At 41.5% G+C, this 19,749-nt stretch overlaps 2 protein-coding genes across 2 annotated transcripts; both read right to left on the bottom strand.

The window, feature by feature from the left end:
* Positions 1–2,821: 2,821 nt before the first annotated feature.
* ywhaz (tyrosine 3-monooxygenase/tryptophan 5-monooxygenase activation protein, zeta polypeptide) lies at positions 2,822–11,472 on the bottom strand. Its single transcript, XM_030788662.1, has 6 exons — positions 11,411–11,472; positions 9,491–9,793; positions 6,662–6,785; positions 3,278–3,441; positions 3,085–3,180; positions 2,822–2,917 (listed from the first exon to the last, which is right to left on the bottom strand). Exons 2-6 carry the CDS (start codon positions 9,779–9,781, stop codon positions 2,858–2,860), a joined length of 735 nt encoding a protein of 244 aa, XP_030644522.1. The 5' UTR covers positions 9,782–9,793; positions 11,411–11,472; the 3' UTR covers positions 2,822–2,857.
* A 5,503-nt stretch (positions 11,473–16,975) lies between these two features.
* znf706 (zinc finger protein 706) lies at positions 16,976–19,486 on the bottom strand. Its single transcript, XM_030788993.1, has 3 exons — positions 19,401–19,486; positions 18,212–18,367; positions 16,976–17,752 (listed from the first exon to the last, which is right to left on the bottom strand). Exons 2-3 carry the CDS (start codon positions 18,344–18,346, stop codon positions 17,657–17,659), a joined length of 231 nt encoding a protein of 76 aa, XP_030644853.1. The 5' UTR covers positions 18,347–18,367; positions 19,401–19,486; the 3' UTR covers positions 16,976–17,656.
* Between the last annotated feature and the right edge of the window lie 263 nt (positions 19,487–19,749).

Genomic DNA, 19,749 nt, shown 5'->3' with positions numbered 1-19,749 from the left:
TTTACTATGGATGGGGTCACTTTTTAATAGATATGCCATATATACTTGTGGTCCTTCTCTCGGTCCACGTTTTTTTTTTTTGCTTCACATAGTTACTGACCACGCGTTGAAAGCTGATTCTGAAAGTACACCACACAAGTGTCATGACTGTGCGAATCTTTTAATGAACAGACCGCACAGAATGTGTCAGACAACTTGTAGCCAAGCGGTTAAAAAACAAAAACAAAATGAAAAAAACAAAAAAACAAAAACAAAACACAGTAACAACCTCAAAACCAGTCTCACAGTCATTGTGGCTCCTGCTCATCTGAAGTTCCTGAAGACTGTGGGTACTGCGCTAACTGGCAGTTATCTGCTGAACCATGTATGTTATTGCTTTTGAGGTGTGTTGCTTAGGTCAAGAAAGTCAGATTAGTTGGCCTGCTTAACACACAAGTGAAGGAGGCCTGAGATCAGTTGATTACCTTTGTCTTGAACCCAAATAATTCATTAAGCGTTTGGACCCTGTCTAGATGATCATGTTTTAAATACAGGTTCAATGCTGGGACAACAAAGCATGATGTATGCACGTTTAGAATTGCAAGGGGTTCTGACTGGGGCATATTCGTGAACTGCCCTGTCCAGGTGTGTATTGTTATTCCTTTGTATAAAGACTCTCACTGTTCCTAAAGCTTTTGTGAGTGACTCCAGGTATCACAAAAGGTGTCTCTGCCCGTCTGACGACTCACCCCCCCCCCCCACATTAAAGCGTCCCTGGGTTGTTAGAAGTCATCTTGTCTCTATGGCAACCTATGACTGTTCCACGAATTGTCGTCAGGGGCTAAGGCACTTCACAGACACACTCGAACTCAGCAGGAGCGGTGTAATAGAACATTCCCGAGAGTTCCTGGCACACAGTGCTTTTGGATCAAGGTGCCAGGATTCAAGGGTGAAATGACTGAAAGTAGCACAGCAGGCCATAAAAAAAGGGAAAAGCTTGTTCAACTCAAGCTTATAATAAGTACTAGTGGTACTGCATGAGAAGGCTTGATCAATGTTGAGTCATTATCTTCATTGCGATTTCAAGGGACTTTTTTGTTAACCTCAAGTACAGAAGAGTACGCATATGACATACTGGCATGACATGAACTGAGAACACACGTCATTTACACATCGAGGTCTAGTGTAAACTCCGTATTTTACATACATTCCTGTTATTGTGCGACATGGTATCCCTAAATAAACCTACAGCTATTGTATCTACAAAAAAACAACAACAAAAAAAAGACAGCTATTGTAAAAAATGATAGCATCTAAAGTTACTAAAGGAACCACTATTACGTGAAGCACAAATTCTTTGTCTGAAGGAAAAACGCTTATACTTTGGTATCTAGTACATGGTCTTAAGCGTCTGCACATGCTCAATAAATGACTGCAGTTTTTTCTCCCTCTGAGATTAAATGACCCATTTCCTGCTCTGCTTGTTAAATCGGAGAGAGATACCGACATTCAGCAAACACTAGGAATACCACCACACCTGACTGAGGCCGTGGCCATTCCCAGCTCCACGCTCATACTGGTTGAGGGCACATACCTACAGGACCCGAACGTGTCAAATAAAAATAAGATGAAAATCAAAGACAAGACAATGATCATTATTATTATTATTATTATTATCATTTTAATTCCAATTACATGAAATTATACCATCCCTCCCCCCCACCCACCCCATAACAATTACGTAACAAGTATGCTGGGTGTTCTGTATGAAAATTCCAAAGGCATGAAGTCTATCCAGCCCAAATAGCAACATCCATCTCCCTTTGCTATCTATTTTAGCCACATGCAATTTTTTAGGCAAATATCAAAAAGAGAAAACAAACAGGAAAAAAAAATCCATAAAATAAAAACCCTAATAAGAAACAGTACTAACTAGATAAGCTTATGGAAAAGTATTACAGGTCAAAAGAGTTTCTTTTTTTTATCAAAGTATTACAGTATAAGCCATATGTCAAGTCTTTGATTTGTTCTTAGGTTTTCTATACCTCGTACAATATGGTCAACAGAGATGAAATTGGCGAACATCATCCACTGTGAAAAATGAACTTAAGCAGATGACAATGCAAAATGGAATGTAATTCTCTGTCACACTGTGATTTGGTTTATTATTCCATGATTCTTCCGGAAAGTTCTAGGCCCCTGAAATCCTCACCCAATATGTATATTAATGCATACACAGTCCCACACACTCTCTCATTCGCTTACACACACACACACACACACACATACACTCTCTCATTCATACACACAAAGATTCATGACAGTTTTATGTTGGCTTCTTGGTGAACCCCAGACATGTAAAATAAGATTCCAAAAGACTCACTGATGTTTCATATATGTTTAAACGGTCACACAGTAAATAACTGATGTACTCAAAGTCATGATTCTCCCATCCTCCTTTCAGTTGTGCTTGATGATGAAGTCCAAGGTCAGCAGAAACTATCCCTCCCTGGCCATGATTTTCGTCCATCCCAAACTGAGCCGTGCGCGTGTGTGCATACACACACACACACACACACACACACACACACACACTAACACACACACTCACATACAATCACAATCTCTCTCTCTCTCTCTCTCTCTCTCTTCTGTGCACATACACACAAGTATATACACAAAGACAGAATCAAACACTCAAAGCACTTGAACACGCATACACACATAACGTGACAGAGGCTGGTGAGAGAAGTAAAAGAGAAAGAATCTGGAACCACAATGGTTTCAGTGTTGTTGTTTTTTGTTTGTTTTTTTCTTTCTTTTTTTTTTTTGTTTTTTTTTATCTTGATGGATCGACTGGAACGAGTGATTGACGAGTTCAGTTTTCTCGACCCTCCTCCGTGTCCTCGCCGTCACCTTGATTGTCTGAGGTCCACAGCTACAGGGAATCATAGGATAAAGAGTCACAAGCTGGTCTCTCACAAGATTAACTCACTCAAAAGCAAACTCCCCCCCCCCCCCAAAAAAAAATTAGATAAGAGATTTTGAATAGTTCGAATCCTGAGCTAAAACCGTAACCCCTTTGAAACATGGAATCAAACTCACTGTCAAATTGTCTCTCAGCAGCTGCATGATCAGAGTGCTGTCTTTGTAAGAGTCTTCGTTTAGCGAGTCCAATTCGGCGATTGCCTCGTCGAAAGCCTGGAAACCATGAGACAACAAAATAGGACGGATCATTTAAGAACTATTTAATGAAATCGTCCATCCAACCATTTGTGTGTGTGTGTGTGAACTTTACCGTCTTGGCCAGTTTGCAGGCCTGCTCAGGAGAGTTGAGGATCTCGTAGTAGAAGACAGAGAAATTCAGGGCTAAGCCCAGGCGGATGGGATGAGTGGGTTGCATGTCATTTTTGCTGATTTCAAAGGCCGCCTGGTATGCTTCCTGCGATTGCTTGATGGTGGCTTTGGAAGGCAGAGAGAGAGAGAGAGAGAGAGACAGAGAGAGAGAGAGAGAGAGAGAGAGAGAGAGAGAGAGAGAGAGAGAGAGAGAGAGAGATAAGTACCTGAACATTCAAGTGAATTTTCCCTCCTTTACTACCATCAGTCGAATCAATGCCATTTTTCGACGCGACCCAGAGCTTGGTTTGGGCTTTTTAGGCTGCGCCTCTGTCTGTTTTCACACATATTGTGAGTCAGTGGAATGCAGCAGCTTGTGCTGATCCCAGCTTAGGCAGAAACACATGAATGTTTCAAAAGGCCGGGGGCGTGGGGGCATGCTGAGGGAGGGCCCTTTTCTGTAAAGACCATTTCACACTTAGCGTCTGAAGAGGGCTACGCCTGGAATTTCTGATGAACGAGCACCATTGTTTCAGTCGGTCGCCCGGGATGAAAGTGATGACCAGTGAATATGACTCATTTGTGCGGCTGGCTTCAAGCTCGTATCCTTGCAAAGAAACCGTAATGCCTCCGACCGGCGCGCCGCGCATGCTAGTTGTCCCCTCTCAGCCCTCATCCTACTCGTGCTGGCGTTTCCATGACGACAATTCGAAGGACTATCTCCCTCTCTGACAGTAGTAGGTCACCGGCCGGACTGAGTCAACTACGCCATTGGAAATCCAGACCACTTGCTCAATGGGGAGGATTTGAGGGAAGCGATACGCTTGGGTACCAGAGCCTTGGGTTATTATCTCACAGATCAGCCCCGCGTATGCGCGTATGTCGCCATGGAAACGTAGCGGGGGGGTTAAATCCTTCGAGCCCCGTAGGGTGCATCTCAGCCCAAGTGGATGAGGCGGCTGATAACCCAAAGCATCCATTAGGACTTGCGGGTAACAGCTTTTACAGATGGACTCAGGTCGACCTACAAAGAGCTCCGCGCAATGAAGCTAAACTGGGATGAAACTTATCTCTCCCGCTAAAGCGATGAGCTCAGATGTATCAATAAAAGCATGGATATTAAATATCACTCTTTAAACTCTTTATTACCCTATCTACTATTCCCAGCCTCAATCACTTCTCAGCCCTACGCACATTCTCCTCAGACTGCTCCAGTGTGTACGGTGAAGTCTTTCTAGTTTAGCTCCAAAGAAACACATCTACTCTGCTATGTTCAGTACTACGATAATTTGTATTTTTCATAAGAAGACCTAAACAGGCAGGGACCGTTTGAAAAGAGGTACAAAAAATCCGAGAACACAATTACATTTTCCCACATTGGGAGTGACATAAGGCTGTGTATACTGTTCCGATACAGTAGTAGCAGAGAGACAAACATAGGGCCAGCTGATTAATACAGTGGTTAGTTTGTCATATTAATCTCCACAGCAATCAGCTTAGCAGGCTCTTCGCTACAGAAGTAGGTCAGAGTCCGGGGTTACAGAATCACCCCTTCTCCTACAAGCCCCCCGGCTTCCTTGCATTCGAAGCAGGAATCTCCCCAAGGTAAAAATTCATATGATATAGCTTACATACAATATTCACATATGCTTATAATGACCCGTTAGTACTAACCCAAGAGCATAATCTGGTTTAGTGATTCAAGAAAAAAAATACAAGACAAGCACTTCGACTTGGGACATTGAAACCTTGCCATTAGAAACTTATCAGGTGACCTCAGTTAAAAAAAAAAAAAATCTAATAAGTTAATCATGTTGTTCGCTGGAAAGGGCTATGTATCTGGTAGGATGGTAAACAGCCATGAGAACATAGACTGTCTATCCTTACAAAAGACATTGTGAAGTGCTGGCTCCCTAAGAAGAGTGCATGCAATCACATCAATAATAATTGTTTACGGTTAACCAAAAATAAACAATAATTTTTTTTGTACTGAGATTCTCGTTTTTTTTGGTATCATCACTATAGTGTGTGTGTGTGTGGTCTGACGAAAAAAAAAAAAAGAAAAAAACTCTGCCTGTTGCCAGGTCACTGATGTACACTATTATTGAGAAGATGTGACTATGGGAAGCCTCATAATTACAATCAGGTCTGTTTAGCAGACACTCAAATCCAGAGGCCCTCACAGGAACTGGAACGTATTCATGAGTTTATCTACCAAAAACAACATTAACATTTTACAACTTTAACATTCACAAAACACAAATCCCACCTTTTGTCTTGAACCTTTCTTTGCCTGATATTTCAAAAAAAAAAAAAAAGACATGCAAATTCCCGCCCTGTCCCATTCATACATTCATCAGCGGGTGGGGAGAGCACATGCTAGGACCTGTCTCCCTGACTCTGTCGGAAGCACGCGACTCTCGGTTTTGAGGGGAGTGTGACTGTGCGTGCGTGTGTGTGTGTGTGTTTCTATACGTGTGTGTGTCATGGTCAGCAGCGTAGACAGAGGGAAGCTGCGCCTTTACTCTCAGTTTCACAGCATGCTTAAAGTGACAAACCACAAGCTGGCCTACGACGAGGAGAGCTGCTATTTTAAGTGACAAAGCCAGAGGTTGTTGGTGCTCTTGTTCACATGCTACTGAGCATAACGTAACATGTACCGTGGCGACCACGGCAGACGTTAAGGTAGTGTGTGTGCGCAGTTATAGAAAGCATTATGAGAATGTGGCGACCATGGCAGATATTAAGGTAGTGTGTGTGCGCAGTTATAGAAAGCATTATGAGAATGCGGCGACCATGGCAGATATTAAGGTAGTGTGTGTGTGTGTAGTGATAGAAAGCATTATGAGAACGGAGCCATTTTTGTTTTGCTTTGTCCTGTCAACCGTTCATCTGTTTTGTAATTAATAATCAGTACATTCCGACACTCTAACAGAATGGGACTGGTCATACTTCATAAGCCAGGGCAAAACTTCTCTGCTGTGCATGAGCAGAAGCTAAGTGGCAAGCTCAGACAGCAGAACGAAACTTGCCTGACATAATAGTTTCATATGCAATGCTCCAAGGGCAAAAAAAACCCCCCAAAAAAACGCTGCACTGCTTATGCACCCTCTCAAACCTGGAACCGTCTCAGTCGAGTATAAAAAAAAAAAAAAAAAATTTAGAGCATTGCATCCTTCTGTTTGCGTGCACTCTTACATACTGCGTGCCTAACCGCATGCGAGAGATGCGTGTTTGTAGCGTTAAGGTGGCTAATAAAACAGGGTTTATGGAACTAAGAATGGGAGTCCTGGGGTGCGTTTACTTGGTGCTGAGAGGGGGGGGGGGGGTGGACTGGAGTTCTTACCGGTTTTGTCGTCTCCTGTGGCCACTTCTGCCAGGTAACGGTAATAATCTCCTTTCATTTTCAGATAGAACACCTTGCTCTCAGCAGGAGTGGAACTAGGGATGAGATATTTGTCTAGGAGACCCTGTAGACCAAAAAAAAAAAAAAAAACCCAAAACAAAACAAACAAAAAAGGACAATCACAGATATTTAGTTCGAGGTCCTCTCACAGACTCACAAAATAAAACTTGCCAAATGTTCCTCAAAAAAATCTCCGTTTTATGTAAAACTGCACGACCTCCGCTCAGAGGAAAGAAGATGCAGTAGTGCAAGTTCAACTTTAAGTTAAGTTCAAGTTTATTTAGAGCCCAATATCACTGTTTAAAGTCTCAAAGGGCTTTACGTGCCCAGAACAAACAGAACAGGACGGCATCCCCTGACTTAATCCATACAGCGGGTAATATGCGTAGTAGCTGTCTGTTCCATACACTCAAAGCTTACTGACAGCATAAAAGGGTACTGTTTTGCAGTAGTTTGTACACACACACACACACACACACAGAAATGGAGGCAAGCAGAGGCATAATCTCACGTTGACTCCATCACAGACATGGACGGTATAGTACATCAGATAAACTGATCAGCTCATCTGTGGCAAAAAGAGAGCCTACAGTCTTCTCTCAATTTGCTTCCTTCTCCTGTCACACAGATGATGTAACTGTCTTCCACTGGAAACAGCGTATAACACAGGCTGGGGGTTCTGTTTCCATTTCCATAAACTAAACAATGAAGGCCTCACATATTCAAATAAGATATCAGGACATCTCTAGGCCAGAGATAAAAGTTATAACAATGTCAAATCGCACACTCTTGACCAGAACCAACGCGCCCCTCTAAATGTGTGAGTGTGTGTGTGTGTGTGTATGTTTAGGGAAGGATGAATGTATTAACTGTCACCACGAAATGAAAAGTTCATTATTTGTTGGGTTCTGGGGCCTCTTGTCAATTGCAGAACTAAAATAAAGTCGGTCAATGAAGCTGGGGACGTTTGTTTAGAAGGAAAAGCAAAAGTCACCGTACAACATCTGCCCTTTGTCCTTAGTTGATCTGCATTTGAATACTTATGTAATGGCAAAACTGAGGGCTGACATAAAGTGCAGGGGAAGCTCTAGTCAAAAGGCCATGCCAGCAGCTAAACCGACTGCCTTGTGACTCTCCCACCCCAACAAGACTTCTCTCTAATGTTCTGGAACTCCTAATCAGCTGGGGCAAGCACCTTCTCACACTTTCGTACACTCTTTAATAAGAAGATGGCTAACGGTATCTTTTGGCACGGCACCAACAGGCGTGAAAAAATATCGGTGGGAAAAAAAAAAAAAAAGGGGGGGCAGGCATCCTATGTCTTGGCATGGCTAGCCTGGGCATGGCTGGGCACAGGAACATGCCAAGTATGCTGCCCCACAACTCCTTCCAATATTGTTTAATGGCACTCGCAACAGCCTCTACCTGTTCGGGCTCCATCGTCATCGTCATGAGCGCCATGCAAATGACCGGTGTCCAAAATGGGACATGATGTGTTTATGTGCACTTTGTTAGGGGGAAGCGGCAGAGTAGGCCTGCTCGCAAAGAAAGCAGGAAGAGGAGGGGGCCCCGGTTCAACAGAGCATGGGCGGTGAGAATGGAGTGACCTCCGCTAACACAGCGAATGACCTTTAGCTCTACTGCAGGGTTTCTGAAGGTCAGAGGCCCAGAACAGTGGCTCAGCCTGGAGGACTAAAGGATTAGAGCTTGGGTGACTCACTCTAGCAGATAATAAACCTGCACCTCTCTCCTCATTAAAGCCATTTAACACTACGTACAGATATGATACCTGAACAGAGGCATTTGTAAGACGAATCATTTTCAGACTGTACAGAAAATGGTTGAGGCTGAAGATGAAATAGATGTGCTTGATTTTGTGTTTCTGGATGAAACATCCTTTGATTGGCAATGAAAATTAAATACTGCATGGGTTAGAGAAGAAACCATTTTTGACAGTGTATTTATTCCAACTTCTATGACTTATTACTAAGACTACATAGTCTTACTAATTACATAATGAAGAGGCACAGTCAAGATCCTGGGATGAAAAACACACATGCCACATCTCCATTAGACCATGTCCTACACAGGCAAAATTAAAAAAAAAAACCCTCAGGAGAGGAGAGGGATCTGTGTTCTGAACTACACTCTGACAAGGGGGGGGGGGGGGGGGGGGGGGGGTGTCACTTTTCAATTTCTGTTTCGGAACGAACCCACTTGACCCACTGCTGTGTCTCTCTAAGTCCAATCAGATCAACAAGGGGAGAGCCACACTGGCAGCTCAGCTCATCAATGGGCCCTTTTGTTGACTGGCTTTGGCACCAGGGATGTGACCGTAGATGATGGCAAACGCCTTGAGATACCAACAAACAACTTCAGACAAATAAAGAGCATAATATCTTCTATACAAATAAGAGAAAAATATGCTCCGTTGGCACCTTCTCTTAACCATCCCTAAATTGCAAACCCTAAACGATCGGCTACAGAAAATGTGAATCATCGGTAAGCTTTCTATTGTAGGAGGCCTAGGGAAGTAATCATAAACTGACACCTTGGAGGAATTTCACAAACTCAACGAGAATCGGTAAGATCCTAGTATCTCCACATTTCCATGTCTGGCTGGTCTCACGGTGAGTCCACCATGTATTTAACCCTACGTCAACTCATTACAATCTCTTCCACCTTTATTTTCCACATTGTCTGAAGTCTAAATCTGAACTGGGCCACAATGACTATGAAAGCATAGCGAACGATCCCTTCAGACCTTACCAGCACATCGTTGCAAATCTCTTTCAGTTCTTTCTCAATCTTTTCCCGGTACTCCTTGGCCATCTGTTGCTTGTCGCTCCCTTCGGTTTTCTGCTCGATACTGGAGACGACCCTCCAGGAAGAACGCCGGGCGCCCACCACGTTCTTGTAGGCGACAGACAGGAGGTTACGTTCCTCATTGGACAACTCCTCTCCCAGCTCTGTCACGGCCTTCATGGACGCCGCCATATCATCATACCGCTCAGCCTGCTCTGCGAGCTTGGCCTTCTGCACCATCTCACTCTTATCCATTGTTGCTCAAATCTGAAAGCGCAACAAAAGATCAGACGGCGATAGTCACATTTAAAATAACATTTCCGTTCTGAATTGTATGAAGCCTTTGAGTGTGAATTTTGAGAAGTTCTATTTAATGGTGCTTAATTTTCAAACCGGGCGTGACACACCCTGTGGGTAGTTCTGACATGTCAGCATCATCCGTCAGAGCAGTTGTGGGAGAGCTCAAACCGGGTAATGCTGTCAACCAAAAGGGTGAAACAGAAAACTAGCCTACGTCCGCTCCAGAGGAAAATCAATACTCTGGACCCAACTTAGAGAAACCCATGGGCTTTGTCACCTTCTCGCACATAGAATCAATAGCTGTTTTTCCACGGTTTGCTGGCAAGAGCTATAAACAATTTCAAAGAGACTTCAATCAACGAGACACAGATGATTGTCCTTAATAAGCAACTTTTAATACATTTACTCATTGGTAGAAGGGGGGTAAAATCGGTGTTGGTTTGCAAACGATGATCTGGGAATGCGGCTCAGTTGTAGCGTTCAAATGAAATATGCGGATATGACTAGTCTACCACACCCTACCTCCACCTGCGTGTGCACCATGCGATTCGTCTGGTATGCTACGACTTGCACCTGAAGTTTTATGATTAACGGTTACGTCTAACCAAGCACAATCTTTGTAAAAGACGGCAAACCAGGGAAATTAAAGGCTTTAACTATTCTAACAAATGTAATTTGTCACGTTAATTCGGTTCTGTTGCTGTACTCCTCGTGACTTGCAGCGCGGGTGCTACTTGGCAGGTACTAGTCTACTGACCAGCGAACCGTGTCGTTTATAATCCCGGGCACCATGGTCCTTATATCACCCTTATTGTTAAAGTCAGCAAGCAGACAGGGAAAACGAACAAAACCTTCGGCAAGAGCCAACCAACTCGTATTTATTGATCGCGCTTCTGAACGTAGTAAACGGTAACTTGGTATCCACCGTTGTCGCTAGGTTACAACAGTGCACGCCCTAATTTTTGATCAATTAAAAAAGTATTGTGTAGTTTGTGTAATATTCAAGAGGAGAATACACAATGCGGGAAAAAGTATTCAAAACCGCGTTTCATTCAAAGACAAATGTTTCTCATTCAGAAAGTATTTCATACTCGAAAAGATCTGACTTTTCCGGAAAAGGGACATTCCGTCAATTTACCACTGGTGGTATGGGTGAAGCTAACCATCTTATCGACTATTGTCTCATACAATAACCAAAGGTGACTGCCAAGTTGCAGTTGAAAGATGTTAACTAACATCATACAAAATAAAGTATTCATCATGACAAAAATGACTGAGAGAACAACCCATTCAAAAAATATTCCGGACATGACGTGCAGTAACAGACTCCGTTTGTCAGTCGGTTTCAACTAATTTCAGTTTGCTTGATTGTGTTACACTGTCTTGTTTGCTGTCTACACACACAAAAGCCCAGAAGCATCACACACATGCAGAACAGAAATGGATACTGTCCAAGTGTATATCAAAGCAATTAATGTAAAATTATATTAATTTCTGATGACAGAGAAAAACTCGACAGTTTTGCTGACTAACGAATTACCATGTCGACGGTTGTTAAAATTAATATAATTTTAACTGACCAACCTGAGTCTGGAATTTGAGTTCTTGCGCCTGCACAGCTGACTTTCACACTGCCTGTTTCACTGAGATCGACGGGGTTTCCCCCCCGCTCACAGGCTCATGGAGCAGGGACTGGGTTGGGAGCCATGACGTAAAATGCTACCAAGGCAACCAGTGATTGACGTACTCTGTGATTGCTCGAAAAATGACCTGCGGCGCCCTTCTCTTCTTGGCAACCCAGTTCTGTATCATGAAAGATGCTGTCCTTCACGCCTCTCGGTAGCTACTGTACTCTTCTAGTCGTGTGTTGTTTAAATAATTTAAATAAATAACTTCATTTAAATAAGACAACGGTCTGTGGGCTCATAACTCCTCCAGAACTGTTCCTCTCCTACTTCAAATACTTGACTTATTCATGCCGTAAAAACAGCCATTGCTTCCCATTCTCTTTGTGTGTGTGTGTGTGTGTGTGTGTGTGTGTGTGTGAGAGAGAGAGAGAGAGAGAGAGAGAGATTTGATACACAACAGCTGGACAGTAAGTGAAAAATTAAGAATGAAAAATACAAATGTACAAACACTGAGAGGAAATATGAGAGAGAGAGAGAGAGAGAGAGAGAGAGAGAGAGAGAACAAATGATCTTATTGTAACAAATACAACGGAATTAGCGTTTTCTTTCAGCTGAGTGGGCTGCAGGAAGGAAGCAGTAGGATTGTGTTGTGTGTGGAAGAGACAGACAGAAGACAAATAACACAGTGTCTGATTCATCACCTGTGACACACAGGGTCTCTTTTGTTTTCTGCAGAAGGGGATGTACACACTCTGCACATCTGAATGTACACAAAGCCATATCCTAAAAATATCAAAGATTGTTTTTGCTTTCAAAATATCAGAACCAACAAGGCCCGTGTCTTAGACATGCCCCTTTTCTAGTTGTACTTTTGAGTCATCTTGGTCAACAAAAGGGTCGAGTAGAACAACTGCTGAAAAGCATGGAAATTCAAAAGGCAGAAAAGCAGATGGTGTAATTCATGGTGGCTATGCCGCCAAATACAGGTGTGAAACATTGCCATACTCTTGTGTGGAAAAAATCTGATTCTGAAATCATGTGTGTGTGTGTGTGTGTGTGTATAGTCACACAGTCATATATAGCCATATATCTGAATGTCAAATTAGTAGGGAATTATTTCCCTCAAGCAAATGCCCCCGATGAAACAAAGTTGGTTATTTATTGTTCATTCTACTGTTTTTACTATACACATTTTTATGGCTAGCCAGAGAGTCCCAGCTTTCCAGAAAATCTACTGTTTTGATTAGGTTTGGCCTGCTGGCTGCTTCTGTTCACAGCCGGTAGACTCTCTAAAGCAGTCACATGGGAAGACTGAAATCATTGGAATGGACAATGAACATAATTACTATACACATCATCATAATAACTACAACATTATCATATTATATCATACCTCTTTCTGCATTACCTCTGGGATACCAACACATAATGACACTGAAAACACTCACGCAGTTTCTCTACATGTACACCATCGATTTGCAGTATTTCAAGTCACATCTAATTACCAAAATGAGGAAAGGGAGAGGAGTAATTCTTCATTAGGATTCCAAGGTGGATTGTGGTGCTGTGATCACGTAAGGCAAGCAGCGCGAGCAAACTGGAGCATAGGACACGGAGACTGTCTAATAAAAGCACTATTTCTATTATCTTTCCCGCAATTTCCATGGGGAAAAAAGTGCTCTATTTTTCACGTGGTCACATGTTCTCTCCTTGGACCATGGTGTTAATGTGATATAACCCATTTCACATAGATGACGCTAGAAATGCCATTTATAATTTTATCCTTATGAGATCGAGTGTAAATTTTGCCTCAGAAATGTTTTGCTTTACTTAAAATGCACAGACAGCAGCACATCCATTAGAAACTACTGAACCCTGAAACACGCAACCTTTCTTCTCGGGTAAGAGATATGACTCACAAAGGTGTTTTTTGTCAAGAGACACACCCAGTGACACTTTGAGCAGTGGTGAGGCGTCAATGAGAGTAAATGTCAAAAGACTTAAAATATTGTTGAAATGCACTTTCTTGAGTCTTTTCCGATTGTGAAATTTACAGTCTCGCCCGAAAGCCAATTTTCCTGATAGAGGGAGAAACCCATACATGTTTAACACTTAAAACTTGGCTAGACTTGCCTTGGTCATGTCATGCATGAGTATGATAGACATTACATAATTTCATCACCTCTTAATCTTTATCAGAGTACATATAATTATTTGTGCTACTATAGCTACCAAAAGGATCAACCAAACTAAATCCAACTTAGAAAAGTGTGGAGCAGCAGTATAATTAAATACACAAATACCTCAACCATAGAGGCCACTGACTTTTGTTAAGTGTTAACGAACACACATATACTGAATTCACTTTGACAAGTGTTAATGAACACACAGACACTAAAGTCACTGGTCTTTTCACCAGTGACTAAAAAAAAAAGACACAGATCTTTCATTCATAAATAGTTTAGTTTCACTTGTGTTTAGCGTTATCTCTGGGCTCTTCATGCTCTCATCCCTGCCTGACAGGTCTTTCCACACCCAGATCCTTTCAGGGCGTGGCAGCCTGACTAGTCAACCAGTCTCGTCTTAACCTGTGAGATGTCTCAACTCAGCTCGGCGTCACTTATGAATCATTGTCCACATGTACTCCTCAGGGAAAGTACTGAGTCATAAGACATGTAGATTCTGGTATTGTTATACTTCTGCATAAGTCTATCCATAGAAAAATATGTGTTGAGTATTGGTTGTCTAGCAAAAAAATTACTAGTGGTGATGCTATTTGTGTTGAAATTTTTCACCTTGAAATGTTGATGTGTCAGTAATGGCCTGCCATGATGCAAGCATGTCTGTTCCTGTCTTCCTTTCCTTTTTCCTTTTTTGCTTTCTTTCTTTTTTTTCTTTTTAATAGAACCCATAGATAGTCCACTTATAAACAAGGCTTTGAACCGGTTCAAGGAACGAAAACGAAAAGCAAAAACAAGCGATATTTCGCTAGGAACACAAACGAAATCAGAAATTTAAGATTTTTTTAATCTTCTGGACAGAAACATTTATTTGAAATAATGGAAACCGGTTAATAGCGTTAATTTCTCGTTAAAATATTTTCTGCATACAATAACTTTGGTGCTACTCGCAACTAGAGGAGGTAAATATTATGCTATGCACCGTATAAAATGTTGGTCTCAGACATCAACTTCATCAATGTTTGACAGGTAGGCTACCATGTAAAGAGAACTAATGTTGGAAATAGCTAGCTAGCTCCAGTTAGGCTAAACATAATGTGCCCCACGTAGCCACGGTGGATTTCCGACTGAGGACAGATTAGACTACAGCGCTCCTAGTTAGTGATGCATTGCGTTTTGTAATGTTTTATGACATTAGCGATAGACACCATAGGTTAAAAGATCCATCAATAGACATTTTTATACTGTCCGAAAGGTACATATTGTCAGGCCACACAGTGCTACATGGAACGTTATCAACCGGTAATTCATTCGGCTCTAACCGGTTCGGGAACGATAATTTTAAGGCGAACGCAAAACCGGAAGCATTAAAATACCACCTCTGCTTGAAACGAACCTATTCCAAAAAAAAAAAAAAAACCTGGTTTGAAGGCCTGCTCATAATATTATGAGTATTTACAGATCATTGTAAATGTTAACCGTATTAGGAGTGGTTAACACAAGGGTTTGTTTGTTTATTGGTTATGGTTACTTTACTGACCCTTAAAAAAAAGGAAATACAGATTGTCATTTTGGTCAGGGCACTGACCAACAAGGCATAAACATACAGATATACTGTAGTGTAATGTGATTATATGGACAAAAAAATAAATAAATAAAATAAAAACAAAACAAAACAAAAACATAAACTATACATGTAATATATATTGGACTATTGCTTCAGTTTTCCTCTCAACTTAAAAACATCAGTTTATTCATTAACCAGGACCACCACATCCATCTACTCTGCCGTTTTTAAGTGAAAGACGGTTATGATGGAAGAATAACTTGGAATTCAGCGTTTGGATCGTTCAGCTGTATTTCTTTGTAATGCGGGTAAACAGTGAAAAAGTACTTTACATGGAACTTGTAATATCAATAGAGATTACCATACAAGGAAATGTACCCTGAGCAACCTAATGTGGGGGAATTTCTGAGTCAAACCTATTTACTGTACACTCAAGGATCTAAGGACTGTCTGTCAGTCTCTCTCTCTTTCTCTCTCTCTCTCTCTCGCTCTCTCTCTTTCTCTCTGTCTTGGGAATTTGAATTTGTGAAATTACTCCAGAATATTTGTGATTTTGACTGTGCAAACAATTGAAATTGATGGCTGAACATGAAAGGCAGAATGTTGAATATGATCAAATTATTTTAAATAGACAAACCGTGTATACGCTGAACGGGAATAAACCTGAATGTCTTCCGTTTTCAGGTCTTCTTCACCTCCTCTTGACTCTGATATGTGATAGTTTCTCTTTTCCTTCCTGGCACAGTCCCTTCTTTTCAGCTATCAATGCTGCCCCCCGATGGGTCAAAAAATTACAGCTTGTCAATGCAACTATGAATAAGAGTCCAAAAATTTAATTCTAGAAGCTAGAGCTTCTAGAGTTAAGACCCCAGAATCAAACCTCACGTGTTGCAACGGTTTATTTGGGGGGACCACTTTACTTAACGGTTTGGAGGACACTTGCCTCTTACTGATATGCATAAAAAGGAGCTTCTTTAACTGGTGGCCCTTAAGAAATCAATGAGGAAAATGACAATTTTTGGCAGTGATGTCATAAAAGGATTAGCAGGAGAAGGAACTGTTTCAATTCATTTCACCCAAATGGGGCTTTGGTTTCCTTTGAAGTGGTTACCTACCTGAGGACTGTAGAACCTCGAACAGTCTTTTCTCCATGTTTCGTACGACTAGTGAACAGATTGCTTGTGAAACTGAGACGCTCTAACATTTTAAAAGGAAATTACAACTGCGGTCATATCCACAACTTGTATTGTTTTCAGAGAAGCATTTCATTGGCCAAAACATAAGGTTTCACCGTTTCCTACGACACTATTGTTCTCCCTCTCTCTCTTAGATTACTCTAGCAGGGCCCTCCTGCACAGCAACTAGGCCATGCTAGAGCAAGCCAAGGATTTGAAGTCCTCAGATGAGAACACTGGCGTGTTAGAGTGATACCAGAGTAATGAGGCATGAAAACACTGCCCTAGAAACACAACTACATCCTGCCTCCCTTTCCCTCCCTCACAATATGTGCCACCTTCTGTTGTTCTGCTACACTTAGAACAGGTCACACCTACTGCATCTGTAAAGATGACATGAAACAAATGCTGACAGACCCTCTAGGCGTCTTCCCTCCCCAGCACAAATGTTACAGTCCTCAAAACACAGATAAACAGGACTCCTCAATACATAAATGCCTAACTGGCTTAAGAGTTAGAATTTCTTTTTTTCAGTGTAACAGATGAAAAGGAATAACCGCTTGAGCGACTGATACGACCAAGGCACGCAAGACAACAAATTAAACAAAGCTAAACTTTATTAAAATGTTATATTACATTGATGTTCATATCAGGTCAAGCAGGAGCATTTTATGCAATGAGATGTTTCACATTTCAATTAATTTTCTTTAAGCGAAATTAAGAGAAACTGAAGACTACATTCACTTAAATCCAGTGAGCCCAAAGAAATACATGAAAATATCCAATTTTTTTCTCATCTAACAACAGATTAATAAAATAAAATCCACAGGAGACTCTTAACATATCTTTCACAAGTACATCATTCAAATTTTTTTATAGAAAATTTCAATTCTCCCCATGATTGCTTATTTTAGCTACCTTCAGAATAAACATGTGCTCAATCATAATTCAGTGATTGTATATTCGTTTAATGGATTCTGCTTGAACTGCTCCTATTTCTTAATTAGTAATACCAGAGAGCTCATGATCACATAAAGACAGCATGTGAGTGTAGATTGAGGTAAAAACATTTTGCTGATTTTCATCAAGGCCGTGGGTTTGTCCTGAACCAAAACAGTGTGTGTGTGTGTGTGTGTGAGAGAGAGAGAGAGAGAGGGAGAGAGAGGGAGAGAGAGAGAGAGAGAGAGAGAGAGAGAGAGAGAGAGGCATGTCCAGTGTTTACAGTCTTTTATCCAAGGGCAGCTTGGTCGTCGTGCTGGTATCGGGTCTGGTGGTCTTCCTCACGCCTCCACCCCTTCCAGCTCTGGGGGAAGGGGAGACTTAGGGTGTTTGCTCTCAAAATGTTGCTTAAAGGTTTTCGGATCGGGCATTTGCGACTGTAAAGAGATGTCAGACAAGAGATCCGGTTACTACGTTGTGAAACTACTGAAGACTGATTCTGAAAACCTCACAATCAGTCTGGATTCTAAGAACCTCATTTTTATTACCATTACAATACCACCATTTTCATAGCCAAATGTGAGAAGTAAAAGATGAAGGGTTCTGACAGTGTGATTTAAGACTTGGAATTCATTACGTGCTTTATGAGCATGTTCATGCATGAATCCAGATATTCTGAGATTCTTTTTATCCTGATGTAACCCATTTGGGCTAGTGTTGGTTAGTGTTTAAAGTGTGATTTTGAAGCCTGTTTTCTATATAAGGCTTTATTCTATCTGATTATATTTTTTTAGAAAGTTACATCTCCCAACATGAATCAATATCCAAGCTGGTAGCCTCAACTGACTCTTCCAGGCAGGATAAAAAATAAATACGACTCTATATTTGGAACTGACCCTGCATACGCCACAGGTGAACACTAGTGCTGCCTTTGCTGCCGTCTTTTGATCGTGTCCCTTCGACTTTTTGAGTTCAGCTTGTTTCTTGGCATTTTTTTGCTGGGACTGGATCTTCTGGTGTCCACGGGCCATACTGTTTGTCAGACCGGGCACCTACGAGGAGAAGAGTTTGGATTTGAGTTAAACATCCCTTCTGGTCACCTTCGCAGGTTTAAGAAATCTCCATAAGACAGTTTATTTCCATATCGATAAGAGAACACACATTGAACGCGATAAGATATTTAAAAAAAAAAAAAAAACAGAACTGTTCAAACTTTGACTTCTTTTGGTGTCGCCACAAGAGTGCGGTTTTCCATATGGCACCTCACGCACGCCGCCGTATTGCGCCTTATCTTAGCAAACACTCTTTGTCTGCGTAATAGCGAAACACAAACAATCTAGTAAAACAACCATTTCTTGGCTGGTTTGACCGTACAACGCGTCTGCTCTTCCTGTCACACCACTATTTCGGCTCAGAGACAGATAGTATGCCCATATACATGAGAGCATTTGGCTGGCCGCCGGACCGTGGTTTGATAGAGCATTCGCAACAGTCTCCATGTTGCTTCAACATAGCATTTGCGTAACAGTTCCTTAGCAAAAAAGCAGGATTTGAAGGTACAGTAACACTTTAGGATATGAAAATGGAACGTGAAAATAGCTTTACTTTAGACTGGCGAATAGCACTGCATGGTGAACAAGACGCCCACATGCCAAGTCGATTAGCTTTCGCTTCAAACCAGCTACGTTACACTGCCTCCCAAGCTGTCAAAATCACACCAACAACCATGGAGGGAACGAGCTAGCCATGTCTAAGAAGCAAACACATGTTGACGCGTATTACACTTAATACTTAAAAATTTGGAATAAATTCCAGGAGTTCAAGGCAGGAATCATACGCCGATATTAGTTAGTTAGGTTGTTATCTTAGAAAGCTGAACGAAACAAACTTAAGTTGTAAAGCCAGTTAAATGTTAGCTTGTTAACCCAGAACACCATATGGTTAACGTTAGCTAATGCCTACTGGATGTCTGATTAGTTTTACTCTGTATTAAATCAGGCTACACATGTCGTTCGCTCTTTGCAGTATATCATGTAAACGGCGAAAATACAGGAAAATTAAAACTTCTACTGCATCTGTACGTACTTGACGGCAGGAAGAGCAAAAATATTTAGCTCGAAAGCTTCAGACTTGAAGTCCTCAACCTCTTGGACGAATATGACAGCTGCGTGGAACGGTCCTCTGTAGTTCTCTTCAAACCATAGGTGGCGGTATTCTGCGCCCACACTCATGATTGCTCTTGGTAGGAAAAGAAATCTCAGTCCAAATAAAGTGTACAGTGCATTCACTTATAACAGTCGTGTATTTATTTTTACTTGCCAAGTAAATAATATAAGTATATAAAAACATATAAGTATATACAAACGCATCCATTGTGTAATAACTATACTGCCATATTTTGCCTTATGCCAATTCAGCTGTCACCTGCTGAGAA

The sequence above is a fragment of the Chanos chanos genome, chromosome 12 (genome assembly GCF_902362185.1).
Source record: "Chanos chanos chromosome 12, fChaCha1.1, whole genome shotgun sequence".
Lineage (NCBI taxonomy): Eukaryota > Metazoa > Chordata > Actinopteri > Gonorynchiformes > Chanidae > Chanos > Chanos chanos.
Note: the sequence above shows the minus strand (reverse complement) of the source record. Positions and strands in the feature narration are given on the sequence as shown.

Excerpts from the sequence above, each read along its gene's own strand:
- znf706 (XM_030788993.1), bottom strand. The coding sequence starts at position 18,346 with ATGGCCCGTGGACACCAGAAGATCCAGTCCCAGCAAAAAAATGCCAAG. Across the intron at positions 17,753-18,211 it reads TCACCTGTGGCGTATGCAGG|TCGCAAATGCCCGATCCGAA; the intron begins GTCAGTTCCAAA and ends ATCTCTTTACAG.
- ywhaz (XM_030788662.1), bottom strand. The coding sequence starts at position 9,781 with ATGGATAAGAGTGAGATGGTGCAGAAGGCCAAGCTCGCAGAGCAGGCT. Across the intron at positions 6,786-9,490 it reads AGATTTGCAACGATGTGCTG|GGTCTCCTAGACAAATATCT; the intron begins GTAAGGTCTGAA and ends TTTGGTCTACAG. Across the intron at positions 3,442-6,661 it reads CACAGGAGACGACAAAACCG|CCACCATCAAGCAATCGCAG; the intron begins GTAAGAACTCCA and ends TGCCTTCCAAAG.